Genomic DNA, 15,024 nt, shown 5'->3' on the forward strand with positions numbered 1-15,024 from the left:
TTTGAACTCAGGTTTTCAGTTTTGACACTTTTAGCCCTTGTGAAATTACCAAAATACCCCTAAGGTGCATAGTTCGATTTTAAATGATAAGTTTTCATATATGGGTCATACCCTACTGTTATAACATGTCAAATTAAGTGTATTTACTGTATAAATCAGACCTGTAACTCAGATTACAAATTTAACTCTTTTATAATCTTTTAAATGACCAAAATGCCCTTATAAGGCATAAATTGAGTTTAAATTCATTCGGTGCATAATAGAACATAACTTGCTGATATTATAACATATTTAAGGCATATTATCTCAGGGAACTTGCATATGACTTCTATGGTTACCCGTAACGCTCTTTTAGCGTTCGGTTCGGTTTATGTAACTAGTTTGCATAAATTGACCGAAACGGGTCAAACATTATCATTTTTTTGTCTCAAAATCCAGAATGTATTTAGCATACCCATATTATACAAGTATTCAAACTTGTCGGGTCTAAATCACGTTCTATCCGGTCTTCGCTTAATCGTGTGCTTGAACCGTATCGTCCTTAAAACTAACCGGTCTAAGCTTAGGCTTAAATAAAGACCCGTTAGAAATCTAATAGGTTATTATAAACCTTTGTTCCAGAATAGGAGACCCAGTAAAAGCTACCTTCACTTGCTAATTGTGATTCATACTTACCAAGGTAAATACTTTTAACTTATTTTCCCTATACGGGCTTGGGGTACGGTATATAATATACCGCTTGGTCCGGCATTGAATTCTTTAATCGAATAGTGGTTAAATTCATTGAGATGCCTTGTTTTGAATGTGTTTTATTTCTTAAAGCCTTTGGGGGGTTAATGACCATGTCCCGGATATCCTTGGCATCATCTTACGAGATGGCCACGACCTGAGCACGGGGTGTAGGCGTACACCCGTCAGTGTATAACTCTATATTGTGGTGTGTCTATTAATCTTTAACCCGGTCTACGGATCGGGCTACTGAACGCATAAGTAACATGTAAATCCATTACAAGATTATATTGCATAATTATCCCAAGTTATAAAAATATTTTATGCCATGTGCATTTAAATCAATTTTTAATCTTTTCAAAATGAGTCAGTTAAATTGTATTTACCAGTGTAAACTGACGTATTTTCCCAAAAGGTTAAGTGCAGGTACTACACGTAATAGGCTGGCTGTCTTCTAGAGCGTCCACAATAAGTCTCGCAAGCTTGGATGACAATAAAACTGTTGAACAATATCTTATTTCATTTTGATCCGCCTGTGGATCCGTTTCAACTATCAGTAATATTTAATATTAAATTTTATTAAAGTTGAAATGAATCTATCTTTGCTTCCGCTGTGCATTTATATATTGTGTTGTTTGTCTATGATGATGCCAACTACGTCACTATACTCCCCACCGGGCCCACCGGTGACACGTGGAAATTAGGGGTGTGACATAGCACTTTTAAAGTAATCACTCAAAACCGAATAGAACACGTACCCGCATAGGCTTGCAACTCAATCATTCTCCACCATCAAACACAAATACTAAGCATATGTCAAAAGGTCTTTAAAGGGTTGTAATGGGGCTAGGCTAAGGGTGTGGAATAAGATGTTTGAAAGTGGCTAAGGTGATGAAAATTCAATTTTTATCACAACAACTAATCTAAACCGACTAAATAAAAATCAACGACTACTAGGCAAAAGCGTTCGCCTTTTATTCAACAATTACCATACATCTTTTTATGCTTTTCTCAATGATTTTTCTCTTGTTTTTCATGGCATTTTCTGATTTTTTTTACAAACCCACAACTTTACAAACAACTAAGCCTCATCGAATTTCCATCACATGGGTTAAAACAAAGAGGTTTAACGGTCAAGGGCTAAATGGGGTGATGAAACGAAAGGTTTAGGCTCAAAGTTGGCGACTAGGGGATAAATTTCAGGTAAGGGTAAGCAAATGGTGTAAAAGGAAAAGGTTTACCTAATGCCTTAATCATTCTCGTGCTTATATTCGGTTTGTGGTCTCAAACGTATCAAAAGATGCAAGTTCTACAATACATGACTAATGGTCCACTCAAACAAAGAAATATGTGTATATATAATGCATACAGGTGGCTCAAAATCTCACGTATAATGGTATGGAATATGATATACATGATTTGCAAGTTTCTTAGGCCGATTAATCCCAAATAACCACCCGCTAAATACCTGTCATGTTATTAACTCGAACTTGACCATGACAAAAGACCAAATGGGTTGTGTCATTCCTCGTTAACTTAGTTAATTGTGCTTTTTAGACCGCTTCAAACAAAGACATTTTGAAAAAATTTTGAAAATTTTCCCCCATCCCCACACTTGAGGTGAACATTGTCCTCAATGTGTAGTGTTTAAATGAACGGGTCAAAAATCGAAAAAACTTTTACTCCCCCATCCAACGTTTTCCTCAATGTGTAAGAACTAGAGTTTTTAAAATGCACAAGGGATGTGACACGGCTAACTTCCCTAATAATTCACCCCGGAAAATAAAGTACAAATTACATTCCACTTATTTGCTAACTAAAAATTAAAGGTAAAAAGAAACGTATGCACCTGGTTTTTCGCTAATTTCTCGTGTGCTCTTAATCTTTCAAACAAAACGGTCGTCTCCCAAACATAATGTACCTACAAATCTTAACCCTTGTATAGAAGCATGTTTCTCACAACCATTAAAATTTGTTAGTTACCTAGTTCTACCACTTTTATGAAAATATTACCAAACTATACGTTATTTCACTTTGATTGATGTGGAAAAAATGTACAATAACAACAAACCTAACTCACTTTCGTAGGAATCACAATTGCATTTAGCGTATACAACAAGCCCTTTTAAACCTCCCGATAGCTCGGGAGGACGAGTAGGTCTCGTGAGGGTTATATAGGGAACACACCCACAAAGTTCATTTAGTCCTAAAACGAAATAACAAAATTATACAACAACAACACAACACAACTAGACTACAGAGATAAACTAAAACGAATTGTGAAAGGAAATATACAACAACAATTAACTTACCACCTCATGGTGGTCGAATGGTGTGCTTGCCGCCCACGAACTCCTCAAAATCACCCACCGGTGATTCATACCATTTGTTGCCAAACGGTCCAAACTTCCTCACCTCCTCTTCCTTCTTCTTTTCTTGAGGTGACTTCTTCGCCTTCTTCTTCTTGACCGTCTTCTTCTTTGTTTCTCCAAACCTACCAACCATAGCACACACCATTTTGTTTGGATTCATGTCCTTTTTAGGACACTTATCCTCACCGAGTGGGTTAGCAAAATTTGGAAAAACATTTAAATTTAATTCCCGGTCCCCAAACTTCATGCTTACCGTTCCTGTTGCACAATTTATTATGGCATTAGTAGTTGCCAGGAACATCCTACCCAGTATGACTATCGGTTGGGTGTCCTCAACATACCCAACATAGCCTACTACCAAAAAGTCAACTGGGTAGTAGCAATCATCCACCTTAACAATCACATCCTCCACCATCCCCCTTGGATGCGTGGGAGTCTAATCGGCCAATACCACGGGAGTATCAAACTTTTTCAATGGACCAAAATCATATTGGTCATAAAAACTCCCGGGCAAGATGCTCACACAAGCTCCAAGATCTTGGAGTGCTCTCTCAATTTTGAATGTTCCAATTTGAATTAGAATAAGAGGATCTCCTGGATCTTGAGCTTTTTGGGGAAGGGCACTCGATAAAACGACACTAACATGAGATATCAAATCAACCAGTTTGGGTAATTTGTTGTGTCGTTTTTTGTTGCTTAACTCCTTTAAGCATTCCACAAGAGTCGGAACCTTTTTAATGTCATCGAGTAACGGTAAATTAATTTTTGCTTGTTTAAAATTTTCCCATCCTCGTCCTTTGGTGGGTACCGTTCCTCCACTTTCGATGCATTAATCGGTTTAAGTTGATTTAAAAAATTTTCACAAAAAATAATTTTTAGTTACATTTTTAGTTTTAGTATGTGAAATCATTTCTTGTTCATTTTCGCTTTCCGGTTCATTACTTATATCTTCCACTACACCATCAACGAATTGTGGTGGTGGAATGCTTTGAACACTACAATTTTCATCATTTGGAAGAAGACTTACCGCGCTAATGTGTACATTCCTCACATTGTCCGTGCTTGAGCTTTGATGCTTCGGGTTCATTGTGGTGTCACTTGGAAGCTTCCCCATGCTTCCCCTCCTTTGAGCCACTTCTTCCGCAAGTTGGCCCACTTGCTTTGCCAATGCTTCATGCGATTTGTCCCGAATCTCATTCTCTTTGTTGGACTCTTGCATCATTGAAAGCATTGTGTCCATCTTTGCATTCAAATCACTTCCACCCCCTTGATTGTTCGACCCACTTCCATTACAGCCTTGGTTGTTGTAATTCCTTTGGTACCCACTTTGGTAGTTGTTATCAGGACCTTGGTACCCTTGGTTACCGCTTTGGCGATTTTGGTGTGAAGACCCACCTTGATTTCCCGACGGAAAATTCGGGTTCATTTGGTTGGAAGCATTACCATACCTAAAGTTAGGATGGTTCCTCAACCCGGGGTGGTAAGTGTTGGAGTTCATATCGTATTGCCTCCGGCCTCCATACACTTGATTCACATCCGCGGTGGCTTGACAATTCTCGGTCCGGTAACCGATGTCACCACATTCTTCACATACGCTATATTGTACTGCACCCACTTCTTTCTTCTTCATGCGGGCCAACTCCCGCTCCAACATTTCAATCCGATCCTTAGAACTACGGTATCACAGTCAGGCCAAGACCTTGAGGTGGGGTGCTTTTTGGCTCGATTGGCTGATTCTTTCGCCTTTGACCTCTTGCTCATCCTCTCGAGGAACTCCGAATCGTCGTCCTCGTGATTACTCAACAAGGTTCCATTACTAGTCGACTCAAGGTGGTTCCACGTCTCATCATCCAAACCCCTCACAAAACACTTGACCAATTCCCACTTTTCAATTTGGTGATGTGGGGATTTCCGAATCAATTCCTTGTATCGGCTAAATGCTTCATGTAACGGTTCCCCCGAGAGTTGGCGAAAATACCGAATTTCATCTCTAGCATCGTCGGTCTTCGCCATTGAATAATACTCATCCAGAAAAACTTGTTCCATTTCAGCCCATGTACGAATACTACCCGCCGGAAGTGTGAGAAACCACTGTTTTTCCTTGTCTTTCAATGAAAACTGAAACGACCGAAGCTTCACCTCTTCCAATGCAAAATCATGTCCTCCAATCGTACTACATATGGCAGAAAACTCCGCCAAATGGGTATACAGCTCATCGTTAGTCCTCCCATTGCAGTGGGGGAGGATGTTGATGTAATGGGGTTTAAAATCAAACATTCGTCTTTCACACACAATCGGTGAATCATTGTCGGTAACCACCGGTCTAAAAGGGTCATCAACGCCCCTCGGAGGTTGTTAACAACGACGAGGATAATCAACTTCTTGATCAATTGGTCTTCGGTTATCTCTTCGATTACCCCCTCGATTCGCACCTTGGTTTCCACCTTGATTACCTCCTCCCACAAAATGAGGAATCCGGTTATGATTCACATTGTTGTTATTATTGTAATACCCATCACTCCGGTTCCTTAGATTGTTGTTTCGTGGGTTTCAGTTGTTTCCGTAACCGTCATTTCTCATATTCCCATAACCATAGTTGTCGTTCGCCACAAAGTTGGCAATTTTTATAGCCAAACTCATTGTGACAACCCTCGCAAAACCAGGTATCCGTACGATTTAATTAATAATTAATTACTGCTTGATTACTGTGCTTAACTGAAATTGCTGATGAACTGCTACTTGATTTCTGATACTTGTATATTCTTTCATCATACTCTATTTGCTGTCACTACATTATTTACATGCTGAACTCTAGTGACAAACATGATGCACAAAAGCACAGTAGCACTATGAACGGATAACCTATTGAACATGCTGACAAAGCCAGCATCAGGCAGATACTACCTCTATGGCCTGTATGAGCCAGAAATATATTACTACACCCACAGTGAGTGTAGGGATACAAGGGTTGTAGAACTGCGTCTCTAGGAATAAGTTACAATGACTGGATGTGCCTAAAACATACACTGAGCACAAAACACAGCACTTTAATTAACATTTCAGCTTCTGGCTAGCTAATAAAGTGCCAAAACATGAGAAAAATATTACTAGACACTTTCCAAAGTGTCAGGACTAAGTTGTGTCACTAAAAATGGTATTTACGACACTTAAAAGCTTTATTAAGCGCTTTAACGGATTACTATCCAACCGAACAACCGGACTATACCCGGAACATAAAAATATTGACATTAACATAATTGATCTTTTTTCTGAGCCAGTTAGGGTCCCCGAACACCCTAACACCCGCGTTAAAACACATCACATAACTAACTAAGTTAATCCCTAAACTTAACCTAGTTAACCTAACTAAACATCAACTAATAGTTAGAATTGGACTAGCTTACCCCCCCCCCCTTGGGCCGATCGGTCACTTTGTGACCCACACTTGTACAATCTTTGATTATTTTATACAATTATGTTTAATATCTAGGGAACATTAAAACCAATGGATCATAATCCCTAAATTGTCTATAAGAACAAGTTAGTGCACAAGGGAACTTTCACTTCACAACAACACACAAAAACTACTCTCTCTCCCCTCTACATACTTCGGCCGAACACCCCTCTCAATCCATCCACATTTTCGAGTTTGATCATCCCCATTCCAAGGTTATACAAGCTTCAAGGATCACGCATATGGAGTCTTGGAGCAAACGGAAGACGAAGGACCTCTCTACCTAGCTTTTATCCACGCATTTTTCGCATAGATTCTTCCCTTGCCTCGAGCTAGAGGTATAATGCTTAAAACACTCTCTCGAACTATTCTAAAGTGGTTAATATGTTATGTAACGGTTAAAATTCGGAAACTTGCAATTTGAAGCACAAAAGTCTACTAAAAACATGAATAATGTTGGTTAAAAGATCACTAGTTGTGTAAATGTTGTAGTATTGATTTTGTGTGGTTATCTAGACCCGATCTATGTTGTGGTAGCTCGGATCATCATTTAACCCGGTTTGGTTAAGGTCATGGATCTTGACATAAGCTTGTTTCGAATGGTACAAGGGTTAAAAGGTGAAACTCTACCACACGCGAAACATGAACTTGTGTAAAAATGTTTTACTTGTAAAATAGTGTTTAAAACTAGCAGATCTACGTATCTGCAAGTGGTATTTTCAAAGGACCGAGTGTCAAGAAAAATCATGTTTTCTAAAAATAGATCTTACACTTACAAGCATGATTTTTATAAACCACAAGTGTGTAAACACTTGTGAAATGAAAAGTTTCGACAAAATAACAATCTTTGTAAAAGACGACGAGAAGTTGTAAAGATGGATTTACTCTAAAAACGAGGTTTTTACGAGATCAAATTACTTTATACAAAGATCCACAAAATATAATGGGATTTACACTATAGTTTCAGAAAAACTACAAGTTCATGTAATTATGCGATTTACATACTTGTCGACTAGTTGTTGTGTCGGAAATTGTTTGATTGAATAAAGAAGTTGTGAAATTGATTTAGTAAAAGAAAATGATACGCTTGAAAGCGTGGCCACCTCCAGTTACAGAGGAAACTCTGGCGAAATTTTTCTAAAAACCTAACACTTAGAATTATTTATTTACACTACAAGTGTTAGGATTATTTTTGACATGTTTTCAAAATATATTTCGCCACGACTTTATTTACAAATATTCGGAGGTGGGATTTTCACAAAAATTAAACGCGACAAATATATATTTGGTAGATATATATTTTCACAACATTGTTTATGATTATTTTGTGAAAATTCATAAATATTATTTTTAGAGTAAAAATAATATTTACGAACTTTAACGAATCCAAAATAATACGAAAGCTTACACGATAACTATATAAGTTACACTGGTAATTATTACCACTTGATCGATAAAACGTAACTTACACATTATGCGGAAATATTTACGAACGCGCATTTTATCAACGTATTATTTTTGGGGAATATTATGTGAAATGAAAATATAATATTTTTGAGAAAAATATTTATATTTTGGAATTAGAAATAAATATATATTAAGTGAGACTTGATGATATAATTTGAATGCACATGTATTAAATCCCCCATCCTTGGGAAGGAGATTAACTACCAAGTATATACGAAAAGTAAACACGGAATAGTTGTCTAACTATTTCCCAAAAACTCAAACTATAAAGCTAAGGCACGACCGTCCGTCTAATAGATTTAGCACATGTAGGTCGTTGCACAGCTGCCCGATTTGGAGTACTTGGTAGAGACGCACCGACTGTGAGTTCATGTCCCCCTTTTCTCTTAACTGTTTTCGGTTTTCTAAACTGCGGGGGTGAAATACATGTTACTATGATTACGAGTACTTTTTACATGGTATGGTTAGCGTAAGGAGGGTTACTACTTAGATCATGTGAGTGGGTAGGCGGGAGCTGGAGGCCATTAATCCTCATTGTAGGACCGAGGGACGTAAGCGGTAGATCTATCTGGGTGTAGCGAGCCCAACCCCAGGTCCAGCATAACGGATCTCGGGGTGACTTTGTGCCCCGACGCAAAATCGCAAGGGTTGAGTCTTCCTACTTGCACTTCACAGATATCAATGGCCTTGCAAACCATTGGTGATCTCTTTTTCCTTATTTGCTACATACCAGGATTTTGATAACTACAAAGGTTTATTTACTCACTTTCGCATGAACTTGCTCATCATTATTGTTGATTTTTCAACTTACATGTATTTCAGGGAATTAAAGATCTGGCACGGTATGGCACATTTTCCCGCTGCACTAGTTTCCGAGGTCTTCCGGGGTTTAGGGAATGTGACTCTTTCCTGGACAAGTCACAGTCTTTAAACCATATTTATGTTTTGTTTGTTTGTTGAACAATGTTTTGGTTATTAGGGTGTTTTCCCGTTAAGACAATGGTATTGTATTTGATTTTAAAACTTAATGGATGATCTTGCATGTTTTTAATTCATATAGCTTTGTTATGATTAAGCTATGGTATTAAGAAGTCACACCAAATTAACCACGCTTCCGCAAAGCCAGGGTGTGACAGCTTGGTATCAGAGCTCTGATCATAGCGAACTAGGATTCTTTCTCGAGTCTAGACTATGATCACTAGGGCTCTCACGAAAACATTTTTACTGCATACCACATAAGTCCAGATCCAAAACATTTTTACAAACACATGTTGAGCACATTTTATTATTTTTAGGCTCAGTCTTGGAGGCTGAGGCTCGGTCTTTGGAGGCCGAGGCTCGATCTTAGAGATCGAGGTAGATGTTTATTGTTTTAGGCTCAGTCTTGGAGGCTGAGGCTCGGTCTTGGAGGCCGAGGCTCGATCTTAGAGATCGAGGTAGATGGCTAGTGAGACTAGGAAGAGTAGGCTCAGTCATGAAGGCTGAGGCTCGGTCATGGAGGCCGAGGCTCGATCTAGGAGGTCGAGGTGGATGATAGAGCAGTCTTAGAGACTGGGAAGAATTTGGCTAGTGGGACTAGGAATGTCAGTCTAGGAGACTGGGAGGCTAGTGGGACTAGGAGGATTATGTGATTTCCTACTTGGTGACTTATGTGATTACTTGATTGTATGATTGATTATTTGTGCATATTTGTGTTTATGTTACAGACTCATGGACTCGCCCGGTACCGGCGATTCGGACACCACCGGACCCATACCTGTAGTATCTAATGACCTCCCATCCTCAGAGCACGAGGTGCACACTTCTGACTACACCAGCACTGACGAGGACGATTTTTAGCCCTTCGCACTACCTGAGGGTGCTGATGAGCCTGCAGATGGCCCTCCCGCTGAGTACCTACCGTTAGTAGAGATTCCGGCTCCTATACCCTTAGCCGTTTATCCAGCGTATGATTTACTTCTTGACGCCGAGGCTGACGGCGATATTGACCTGTATGATGATGATCCCATAGAGGATGATGATCTTCTCGAGGATGAGATCCAGGACGCGGCCCTTCTTCCTGCTGGCGATCTTCTGATGATCGCTGATGCTCCCGCCGAGGATTCGCCTGCGCATTCTCTGGTCCCAGACTCCTTTGAGTCTGTGGCATCCGCACCTTCCCACCCTTTGAGCGCACAGCACTTTTCGCATGGTTCAGACCCCGACCAGGCATCCTCTGTTGCTCCTATTCCCAGCTTTGCGTTTGACCATGATGACATAGAGGATTCTGATCCTATCTTTCCTCCGGGATTCGACCCGGATCATGATATAGAGTTCATACCGATGGATCAGCCCATGGAGGATCCAGCTGACCCAGTCGATCCTATTGACCCCGAGTTCGATTTCGAGATGGCTTTTGATGACCCTGAGCCTGCCTTGGCTCCTGAGCAGGCAGTTGCTCTAGACCCTATGCCTGAGCATGACCCCATACATGCTGGCATCCCTGTTGAGCCTGTTCTAGCTGACCCGCCTGTCGATGATCATCTGGAGGGTGATCATGTTATTACTGCCGACCCTGTTGTTCCCCCACCTGTTGTTGATATACCCGTTGACCATCCTGTCGATCACATTGCACCCGTTCACCCTATTGTTGCTCCCCCACCTGATCCCCTTCCACTAGAGCCCGAGCATGCACTGTTCGCGGCACACATGGATCCACCGGACGAGCACGCACAGCACGGGTGGATTCCTGCTGATGAGGATGTTCCACCTATTCCCCCACACCACACTGATACACGACATGTTGATTTCTCTTTTCAGGTTCCTCAGTTTGTACCTCCAGCGAGACCTGGAGAGGGTTTGTCGGCCCATCCCTTTGGGCATATACCGACATCTGTTCCTATTTTGTCACAGTTTCCACCTGTTGTACCCCCTGTCTCTCCTTTTCACGTGGCACCTTTTGATCCCACCAGTACGCCATTCCTTTGGCCGTCATCGCCTGTCATGCCACCTACTGATCCTTACCATCCATTCCATGTGGGACACACTATAGAGGACGTTTTGATGTCTTTCGTTTTTCAGCATGAGTCACACACGCAGCGTATCCAGGAGCTTGAGAGAGCTCAGTTGCCACCATGTTCATGCCATGGTCAGACACACTCTCCTTTGCAGCCTTATCGACCTGTACCCCCAGATTATGCTGCACGCCTCTTTGCTTTAGAGCAGCAGGTCGCTTCTTTCATCCGTACTCAGAGAGCCATGGAGGAGGACTGGCTCCAGTTACGTCGTTTGTTTTACACTCACTTTCCCCCTCCTCCACCGCCATCTGTATAGAGCTCATCAGTACTGTTTGGGTAGACGTTGGTGAGAGGACCGCGATTGCTTTTGACTGCACAGCCTTTTTGGAGACTACATGATTCTGACTTTTGTTGACATATATTTGATGTATTTGATGTATTTGACACTGACTTGATATAGTTTTTGGACAGGGGTGATGTAGCCCCTAGTTGATGGATGATTGTATGACACAGTGATGTACTGATACACTTACTACGTGGTCTCGATATATAGCAATCGCAGTATTCTCATCATATTTGATTCGCTTGATTGCTTATTTATATTTCTATGACATGGGATGTTATGTGTATAATATTTGTGACATGGGATGTTGTGTGATTGGTATTTGTGATATATTGATAACATGAGATGTTATGTGCTATTACTATTACTATATACGTACGCTTTACTATGGCTTGACCAACGTAAACACATCTTTAGAAGATGCCGCCAAGACGTCAACAACAGCAAATGCCTACCACTCGGGAAGAACTACAGCAAGTCATTGCTGCTGCCATTGCTCAATATGCTGCCTCTCAAGGAGGAATGAGTGGAAGCAACTCTGGCAACACAGGCAACAATAACAATCCACCTCATGGGTGCACCTACAAGCAGTTCTTGGACTGCAAGCCCGTAAACTTTGATAGCACAGGAGGTGCTGTCGCCTTTGTCCGCTGGGCTGAGAAAACAGAATCCGTTCTTCGCATGAGAAAATGCGCATTGGATCAACAAGTCACCTATATCTCTGGGCTATTTTTGGATGGAGCCCTATCCTGGTGGAATTTGCAAGTACAGACACTTGGAGAAGCTGCTGCCTACGCACTGACCTGGACCGAACTGAAGGAACTCATGCGCAAAAAGTACTGTTCCCGCACTGAAATACAGAGATTGGAGACCGAGTTCTGGCATTTGAAAATGGAAGGTCCAAAGATAGCAGAGTATGTTCAGAGGTTCCACGACTTATCGCATGTGGTACCCTACATGGTCACTCCCGAGTTCAAGAGAATTGAACGCTTCATTTGGGGATTAGCTCCTCAAATTATAAGCATGGTGACCTCCTCCAAACCTGCGACTATCACTGAAGCCATTGATTTAAGCGTGGCTCTCACAGAGGAGGCAATTCGTTTGAACAAGTTTGATGAAGCTGAGCCAAAGAAGAAAGAGACTCATGTGGAGTCTTCCGGAGGAAACAAGCGGAAGTTTTCAAACTTCAAGCAGGGCACCGGGGTGGTGGTTAAGAAAGGAGAATCAAGTATGCTGGCTCAGGATACAACTGGTGGGAGGAGGAAAGGTAAGGGATATATGGGTGCACATCCCAAGTGTAACTCTTGCCAACGCCATCACTCTGGTCGATGTGGGCCAAAAGTATGTGAAGCTTGTGGAAAGACTGGTCACTTGAAGGATTCCTGTTGGGCTAGTGTTGGCCGGGGAGGCCAAGGAGGATTTGGGAATAGAAATAATCGTGGTGGTATTGGGAATCGCCCACAAGGAAACAATGGAGGTGATGGGAATCGGGTCAATAATGCAAACCAAGCGGGCACTATGAATCGTAATCAGAGGAACAATCAAGTGGGAAACGGTGGTGGAAATGGGCAGAGGCCCGGATGTTTCAACTGTGGTGATCTTGGGCACTACAAGAGGAATTGCCCGGAATTAAACCAAGCCCGCGGAAGGGTTTTCAACATAGAAGCAAGGGAAGCGCGCCAGGATCCCAATGTTGTCACTGGTACGTTCCCTGTAAACCAACGCTATGCATTCGTTTTATTTGATACTGGCAGCGATTTTAGCTTTGTGTCGTTAGAATTTAAGAATATGCTTGGTTTAGCCGCTAGTAAATTAGATGTTCCGTACTCAATCGAATTGGCAAATGGGAAGTTAGTAGAAGCTAATGAGGTGATTCGAGGCTGCGTAATCGAATTGGGAGAGCGTGAGTTTGCTCTAGATCTACTACCAGTCCAGTTGGGAAGCTTCGACGTGGTAGTAGGGATGGATTGGTTATCGAGTAACAAGGCCGAGATAGTTTGTCATGAAAAGGTTGTTCGTATCCCAACCGAAGATGGCGAGACAATTGTGGTTCACGGAGAGAAGCGTGAGACGCCGTTGAGGATTATTAGCTGTCTGAAAGCAAGAAAGTGCTTGCAGAAAGGATGTGTTGCTTTCCTGGCACACATTGTGGATAAGAAAGCTGAAGAACCAAAGATCGAAGACATCCCTGTCGTGAGGGAGTACCCAAAAGTCTTCCCAGAAGATTTGCCTGGCTTGCCGCCTCAAAGGCAAGTAGAATTCCGCATTGACTTAGTTCCAGGAGCCGCGCCTGTGGCTAAGGCACCTTATAGACTTGCTCCGTCTGAGATGCAAGAACTGTCGACACAACATCAAGAGTTGTTAGACAAGGGATTTATCCGACCGAGCTTCTCGCCTTGGGGAGCTCCAGTTTTGTTTGTCAAGAAGAAGGACGGTAGTTTTCGGATGTGCATTGACTACCGAGAGTTGAATAAGCTGACGATCAAGAATAGGTATCCTCTGCCAAGGATTGATGACCTGTTTGACCAACTTCAAGGTTTAAGCTTCTATTCAAAGATCGATTTGCGATCTGGTTACCATCAGCTAAGGATACAAGAGGAGAGTATCCCGAAGACAGCCTTCAGAACCCGTTATGGGCACTACGAGTTTCTCGTTATGCCGTTTGGTCTGACAAACGCACCTGCAGTGTTCATGGACTTGATGAATCGAGTTTGTAAGCCGTACTTGGATAAGTTCGTGATTGTATTCATCGATGATATTTTGATTTACTCAAAGACGAAGGCTGAGCACGAGCAGCATTTAAGAGCCATTCTGGAGCTGCTAAAGAAGGAACAGCTATACGCCAAATTCTCTAAGTGCGAGTTTTGGCTAAGAGAAGTGCAATTCCTTGGGCACGTGGTAAATGGAGATGGAATACACGTGGATCCCACCAAGATCGAGGCAATTAAAGATTGGAAAACGCCAAAGACGCCAACCGAGATTCGGCAATTCTTGGGTTTGGCTGGCTATTACCGAAGATTCATTGAGAATTTTTCAAAGATCGCTCAACCATTGACGCTCCTCACGCAGAAAGACAAGAAGTTTGATTGGGGAATCAAACAGGAAGAAGCGTTTCAGGTATTGAAAGATAAGCTTTGCAACGCGCCAATCTTAGCCCTACCAGAGGGTACAGATGATTTTGTGGTATACTGCGACGCATCGCGTCAAGGATTGGGTTGTGTGTTGATGCAACGCCAAAAGGTTATTGCCTACGCGTCACGCCAGTTGAAGGTACATGAAAAGAACTATACCACACACGATTTGGAGCTTGGCGTAGTGGTTTTTGCTTTAAAGATCTGGAGGCACTACCTTTATGGTACGAAATGTACGATCTTCACAGATCACAAGAGCCTCCAGCATATATTCAACCAGAAGGAGTTGAATATGAGGCAAAGACGATGGGTTGAACTGTTGAATGATTACGACTGCGAGATAAAGTATCATCCAGGGAAGGCGAATGTGGTCGCCGATGCCCTAAGTCGAAAAGAGAGAATCAAGCACATAAGGGTTAGGGCTTTGGAAATGGTTGTTCGAACCGATTTTCCTCTGCGCATTCGTGCCGCGCAGAAAGAAGCTCTCAAGGAGAGAAACCTTGAAGAAGAGTATCTCCGTGGGATGGAGAAG

General features: G+C 41.9%; 1 protein-coding gene across 1 annotated transcript; it reads right to left on the bottom strand.

Moving 5' to 3' along the window:
• Positions 1-3,537: 3,537 nt before the first annotated feature.
• Positions 3,538-4,731, bottom strand: LOC110924457. Its single transcript, XM_022168460.1, has 2 exons — positions 3,985-4,731; positions 3,538-3,831 (listed from the first exon to the last, which is right to left on the bottom strand). Exons 1-2 carry the CDS (start codon positions 4,729-4,731, stop codon positions 3,538-3,540), a joined length of 1,041 nt encoding a protein of 346 aa, XP_022024152.1.
• Positions 4,732-15,024: the final 10,293 nt, after the last annotated feature.

This window comes from Helianthus annuus, chromosome 17 (assembly GCF_002127325.2).
Source record: "Helianthus annuus cultivar XRQ/B chromosome 17, HanXRQr2.0-SUNRISE, whole genome shotgun sequence".
Taxonomy (NCBI): Eukaryota; Viridiplantae; Streptophyta; class Magnoliopsida; order Asterales; family Asteraceae; genus Helianthus; species Helianthus annuus.

Bases quoted from the DNA above. Each gene is read 5' to 3' on its own strand.
- LOC110924457 (XM_022168460.1), bottom strand. From the start codon at position 4,731: ATGAAGAAGAAAGAAGTGGGTGCAGTACAATATAGCGTATGTGAAGAA. The intron at 3,832-3,984 runs GTAACTAAAAAT...GACATTAAAAAG, and splicing joins CACATACTAAAACTAAAAAT to GTTCCGACTCTTGTGGAATG.